Source organism: Coffea eugenioides, chromosome 8 (assembly GCF_003713205.1).
Source record: "Coffea eugenioides isolate CCC68of chromosome 8, Ceug_1.0, whole genome shotgun sequence".
Classification (NCBI taxonomy): Eukaryota; Viridiplantae; Streptophyta; class Magnoliopsida; order Gentianales; family Rubiaceae; genus Coffea; species Coffea eugenioides.
The window spans coordinates 39,164,672-39,171,367 of record NC_040042.1 but is presented as its reverse complement, the minus strand read 5'-3'; the positions used below and the strand labels follow the sequence as shown (position 1 = coordinate 39,171,367).

General features: G+C 34.3%; 1 protein-coding gene across 1 annotated transcript; it reads left to right on the top strand.

Annotated features, from left to right (window-relative positions):
* The first annotated feature begins 456 nt into the window (after positions 1-456).
* Positions 457-2,225, top strand: LOC113780723 (B3 domain-containing protein Os01g0234100-like). The gene is made up of 6 exons (XM_027326502.1): positions 457-599; positions 727-810; positions 914-1,085; positions 1,179-1,391; positions 1,484-1,580; positions 1,696-2,225. Exons 1-6 carry the CDS (start codon positions 457-459, stop codon positions 2,223-2,225), a joined length of 1,239 nt encoding a protein of 412 aa, XP_027182303.1.
* Positions 2,226-6,696: the final 4,471 nt, after the last annotated feature.

Below are 6,696 nucleotides of genomic sequence, written 5' to 3'. Positions count from 1 at the left end.
AAAGAGACTTAAAACTTCATAAGTTTGTTGTAATTTATCATCCAACCATTAGTCATAATGAATATAAGTCCTCACCACAGTCCTCCATAAGGTTACCCGATGATCACTTCTCAACTGTGACTAATTCGGATTTCTGATCAATCATAGCAAATTAGGTTTGATGTTAAAACTTGAAAGTATGATTTTATACTGATAATTGTCCATAACCCTTTTATCATCTACTAATAATTGAGAACATTGTTATTGATCAGACGAAGGATACGAAAATTATTGCCTTATACCGATAACCCTTTTAAAAAATTTGCGGTGAGAATTGGTAAACTTCATTTGTTGCAAAAATGTACTCTTATTTTTTTTGTTCTTATTGAGATCCAGAATTATGTGAACGTTGTAAATTTTAACTTTCACGGCCTTGATTAGTCTCCTTGTCTTGTTTCTCATAAAGTTAAACCTTTGATGGACAAATATGTTTTTGTGAAGCCTACACGAAAAAGGATTACTTGCATGCAGAAGGAAAATACTATCAACAAGAAGCCCAAAAGAGAAAGTTGTCCTCCTATGAAGGTAAAAATTGAAGTTGACGAGATGCAGATAACATGGTAATTAGTCACAAATGTTTGTATCATTTCTTGAAAAATTATTCTAGTACTTGTTCTTAACTGTGATCATGGAGATACTGAATTATATCTGATTTATTATGCTTCTTTTTTTGTGTAAATTTTTTAGCTATGATGAAATGATGGAGAAAAATGTTGAGTCTTCACATGTGGATAGTGAAAAAACCAAGGAAAACAGGAAGCAGATAATGTGGTTAGTGGTAAATTGACAAAATATATTATTAGTTGCTAATAAATGTGATCACGGAAATTTCAATTATTATATGATATATTATGCTTCCCTTACCATTTTCTAGCTATAGCAAAAATGTGGAGACAAGTAGTGATTCTTCAATGGCTGGTTCTGATAAAGCAAAGTCCACCGCCCTGTTGGACAGAGCAAATGAATTTCTAGCAAAGTTGCCGTCAGATGATCCTAACTTTGTGAAGCTGATGCTCCCATCACAAGTTAGTGGCGGATTTTGGTTGGTAAGATTAATCATATGTACCCAATTTAAGTGCTCTTTGGGCTTTGAATTAAGTTCATCCTGGCTCAAACTTAATGGTAGTATTTGCTTTCAGCAATGGCCTAAGGATTTCTGCCAAAAACACATGCCCAAGAAAGATGAATACATTGTTTTGTTGGACGAGAATGAAAAAGAATATGACATCAAATATCTTGCACAGAAGAGTGGATTGAGTGGAGGATGGAGAGGTTTCTCCATTAAACATCAATTATCTAAAGGAGATGTGCTAATTTTCCAATTGGTCGACTCTAACAAATTTAAATTTAAGGTAACAAATTCAAACCAATACTTGTATTAATTGTCTCTTTTTGGATTGATTTGCAGTTTACTCATTTTGATTGGTATTATTTTCTTGTATAGGTTCATATTTTCAAAGCTAAAGGAGGCTCAAGAAAACTTGAAAGGGACAATGGCCTTTTGAACTCAGAAGGCAAAGTTACATCAGAAATTGCTAAGGGTATATGTGCTGTCCCAAGCTTTGTTGTTTTTCGTGTACATTTTTGCTTGATGCTATGTTTTCCACCTATAAAGAATCGACCACTGCTAATCATTTGTAATTTTATCATTTGAAGATGTGAAGGAAACTGAGAGTTTCAACATTCTTTGGAATGGTGAAGTCATAGACTCAGAGATATCGGAGCATGTTCGAAGGCAATACTATCAATTGTGCTGCAGTCAAAAATCAGGTCTTCATGATGGTCTTGTCAAATGCATAGATAAGAAGTTGGCCGCTGGCATAATATCTGAAACCGTAAAGATTGCTGATGCCATTAGAGCTGCCGAGATTACTGCCACCTCGTGCAATGATGTCCAACGATGGGATCAAACTCTCAAGGGCTTCGAAGGAATGGGCATGAATGTTGCATTTCTACGTGCAACTATAAAGAACATACTGGACTCCATCCAGCGCAAACAACAGGAGAAGATTAAACGAAAGACAAATGAAAGAGCTCAAGCTGAGAAGGAGATGAGAAATCTTGAAACCCAACTTGTGAATGTGAAAAAGAAGATCAGAGTTCTGGATGATGAAATCGATGTTATTAGAGCACAAAATGAAAAGCTTGAGCACTCATTCAAGGAAACTGCTATTGCTCCCTGGTGACAAGGTAGATTGAGGTTATTTAGTCTTGCTTGCTATCATGATGTAAAAATTGATACTCATGACTCATGAGTTCTGATACAAAAGACTAGCTTGGATGAGATTGGAATATGTTATTTGAATCGCTGTTTAATGACTGAATGTATCTTCTGCTATAACAAGTTAAAAAGCAAGCAAGATTGCTCTCAAAATTTGCCAATTGCGTCTTGGATGTTACATGAAAAATTTAGAGCATATATATAAGATATAGGCTGAAAGCATGAGAATTGAGACCTGAAGTCACAAGTTTGCCTACGTTTCTCCTTGATCCGGAAATCTCTTCTCTCTCTTAAAATAGTTCTCAAACCAAAATCAGATCAAGAAACCCTAAAAACAGCAACACCGAGGACAAATTTACAAATCACTGGCCTCCCCATTATCTATTTTTCTATAAATTAGTAACAATTAAAGAAGAAGAAATTTTTCTACTTGGTCTGATGTACCTTATCCTTTTGTCAAGTTACCTACATCTCTAACTACATAAGGCGTCGAAGGTCTTGCTACAGTGATTTCGCTGGTTATTTTGTAATTTGGCTGTTCGATTTGTCCTTCTTTGTCCTGTGGTCCAATGTGTAGCCGTCAACGTCCTCTGCTCTCAATCTGTGCCCGTGAAGGTGTGAAGCTCCAGTTAGAAGTTATAAATCAATTGTCCGGCTTTGTTCTATTAAATCACCCGTGCTCCCTGCTTTGTTCGATTAAATTAAGCCCTCTTCATTATTAAATTAAAGCTGCTCACTTGTTCGATTAAATTAAATGCTCGATACAGACTGATAATTAGTTGTATTAAATTAAAACTACTCAATTATTAAATTAAAGCTATTGTGTTTTTAGATTGAGTAGCATGGCATAAATGTGCTCAATACAAAGTGATAATTAGTTGTGTGTCTTATTAAATTAAATCTAATTAGAGCTTTTGTGTACAAGATTGATCTCTCAATTATTCAATTAAAGCTACTCAATTATGAAATTAAAGCTATTGCATTTTCGGTGATAATTAGTTGTGTGCCTTATTAAATTAAATCTAATTAGAGCTTTTGTGTATAAGATTGATCTCTCAATTATTAAATTAAAGCTACTCAATTATTAAATGCTCGATACAGACTGATAATTAGTTGTATTAAATTAAAACTACTCAATTATTAAATTAAAGCTATTGTGTTTTCAGATTGAGTAGCATGGCATAAATGTGCTCAATACAAAGTGATAATTAGTTGTGTGTCTTATTAAATTAAATCTAATTAGAGCTTTTGTGTACAAGATTGATCTCTCAATTATTCAATTAAAGCTACTCAATTATGAAATTAAAGCTATTGCATTTTCGGTGATAATTAGTTGTGTGCCTTATTAAATTAAATCTAATTAGAGCTTTTGTGTATAAGATTGATCTCCCAATTATTAAATTAAAGCTACTCAATTATTAAATGCTCGATACAGACTGATAATTAGTTGTATTAAATTAAAACTACTCAATTATTAAATTAAAGCTATTGTGTTTTCAGATTGAGTAGCATGGCATAAATGTGCTCAATACAAAGTGATAATTAGTTGTGTGTCTTATTAAATTAAATCTAATTAGAGCTTTTGTGTATAAGATTGATCTCTCAATTATTCAATTAAAGCTACTCAATTATGAAATTAAAGCTATTGCATTTTCGGATTGAATACCATAACATAAATGTGCTCGATACAAAGTGATAATTAGTTTTGTGACTTATTAAATTAAAGCTAATTAGAACTTTTGTGTATAAGATTGATAATATTTGTTAGCTATTGTTAGCTTTAAGATTGAATATCATAATATAACGTATATGTGCTCAATACAAAATGATACTTAGTTGTCTACCTTATTAAATCCATTAAATTAAACTCTCTCGATTATTAAATTAAAGCTACTCATCAGATCTTACATGGTTCTTCTTTGTTCCTTTCACATTACGTGGCGCAATTCTCCTTTGAGTGTGTCAAATTTTGCCTGACGTGTTGCATGGTTACAAATTACACAGTCAAATTTTGCCTTACGTGTTGCATGGTTACAGATTACACCTTGCAGATTGCACTGGGTCAAATTTCATCTTACGTGCTTACAGCTTACGCATTACAGCTATATTTGGTTCATTCGGTGATTACAGATATGCTTGCTTCGTTTGGTTCTTTTATCATAGTGGACTTGCAATCATTACGTGGATTTAATGCATGCATGTGCTTGCTTTTACCAAAGCACAGGCTCTTTGTATAGTTAAGCACTCTGTGTGCTATATCTACATTAGCTTTTCCACCGTCAGTTTCTTTGCTTTGACTTTCTCTACGTGCATACCAGCAACTATTATAATGTTTTAGAGATGTTTCTCTTTTGTCCTGCGTCTTTCTGTTAAGCCTCCATCTTGTGCCAGCTTTTGGTGATTTTTGTTTCCAGTTTTCTCGTTCTCGCTCGCTTCAATCAGGTGCTGCCTGTTTTTCTTTACTGTATTTCTCCACTTTTGCGCCTAATATAGCTGTTTATTACGTTGTTCCTTCGGTGAACTTTTTGCTGTTTCACTGTGTTTGTTTATTTTTGTTTCGTATGCTTCAGATTATGCTTTTATCATTTTCTCTTCCCCATCATTTCCATTTCTTTGTTGCAAGTTTTTAGTTTGCATGGACTCTGACTTTTCTTATGTTAGCTACTTCCATGTTATATTTATCTTTTCTGTGATCTTATCGGTTTATTCCATGCAGCTCAGTTCAACCATCCTATTCGAAACTTATTGTTCAGGTAAAGCAATCTCTCCTTTACTTATTTGTTCCTCATCTGCTTAGTGCTTAGCCTGTTCTACTTCGTTGTGTTTTATTTTCTATGTTTGTTATCGTTTTGCTTATTAAATGGTAATCATCTCTTTCATTCACGCTTGTTTTGTCTCCTCCAAGAAACTTTAGATGATTTATGATTGTGATTGTTGGATGTCATGGATAACAGAATTTTCTTAATTTTGGCTACAATTGCATATGGGTCGGAAACGTAAATTTTCCTCAGAAGATGAATATCGTTTAGAAAAAAGCCGTCGTGATCGCGGAAGATATATTAGAAAATTAGTTCGACATAAAAATGCAGCTCTTTTGGATATTGAACCCCAGAGTGCAGAAACGCAGGTTTTACCTATGACCACTGCTCCTCAGACAACTGAGCACAATCTTTTTGATGTTCCTGTTCATCATGATTTGCCAGCTAAACATGCAGTCGGCTGTTTCTGTTTGGATTTGCCTGTGTTTTCACTTCCAGATAACACAGATATTCCATCAACTTCAACTGTGTCCAGCATTGATCCATGTAGTATTCTTCCCTTATTGTTATGTGCTCTTTTTTTGTGTCCTTTTTTCCCCTGACCTATAGCAGGCTTGATCATCTTGTTAATATTTTATTCATATAGTTTGTCCAGCTATAAACGATGATTCGGTTTCACAGAGTTTCTTTAATTCAGTTTCGTCACATGTTCATGTACACCAATTTCCTCTTCCTCCTCATTCAGGTAGTAGTGATATCGTTCTTTAAATCATCCACTCACTATCAATATGAAATCAGAGAAACATGCTAGCTCACTCAATCACTTAATTTCTCCATAAAATATTCAGCTTGCATTTCAAACTTTCAATTTTCAGCCTCAAACTCATCCATAAACGAAGGATCTAATATAGCAACATCTTCAAACCTTCGACCGGGTATCTTATCAATTTTCAATCTTGCTCCTATATCCTATTTATACTGGTCAATATACTTTTATTTCTTGCATAACCAGATACTGGCCATGCTGTATACTTTTAGGTAATCATCGCCGTCGAACAAATATACCGGTCGAACAAATATACCGCTCATAGAGCAGATACAATCAGAGCCAAGTATATTGCCATTTGTTCCAGATTGTATTCACTGCCATGCTAAACGGTATTACATGGAGCTGCCTCGATTCTGCTGTGCTTCTGGAGAGATTAAATTAGCACCAACCAAAATGCCTGATAGATTAGTACAGCTTTATAAAGCAAACACTCCTGAATCAAAAGAATTCAGACAATGTGTTAGGAGTTATAATAACATGTTTGCTTTCACATCTCTGGGGGTTCATTATGATAAAGATCTCAGCAAGAGGAATGATGGTATCTATACTTTTAGGGTGCAAGGACAGATATACCATTTTATGAACTCATTATTTCCTTCTGATGATGACAAGGCATCAAACTTGCAACTGTATTTTTATGATACAGAACATGAGTTAGCAAATAGAATGGCTATCTCAGGCAAATTCAAAGAGTCTATTGTACAACAGCTGAGGTCTATACTTGATGAAAATCCATATTCTGCTTTTATTCGAAGCTTGACAGAAGTTCAGGACCTAGACAGATATCGGATATTTCTAAAGTCTGACAGTATATGCCGCTCTACTTTTTAACAACATTCATCCCACAA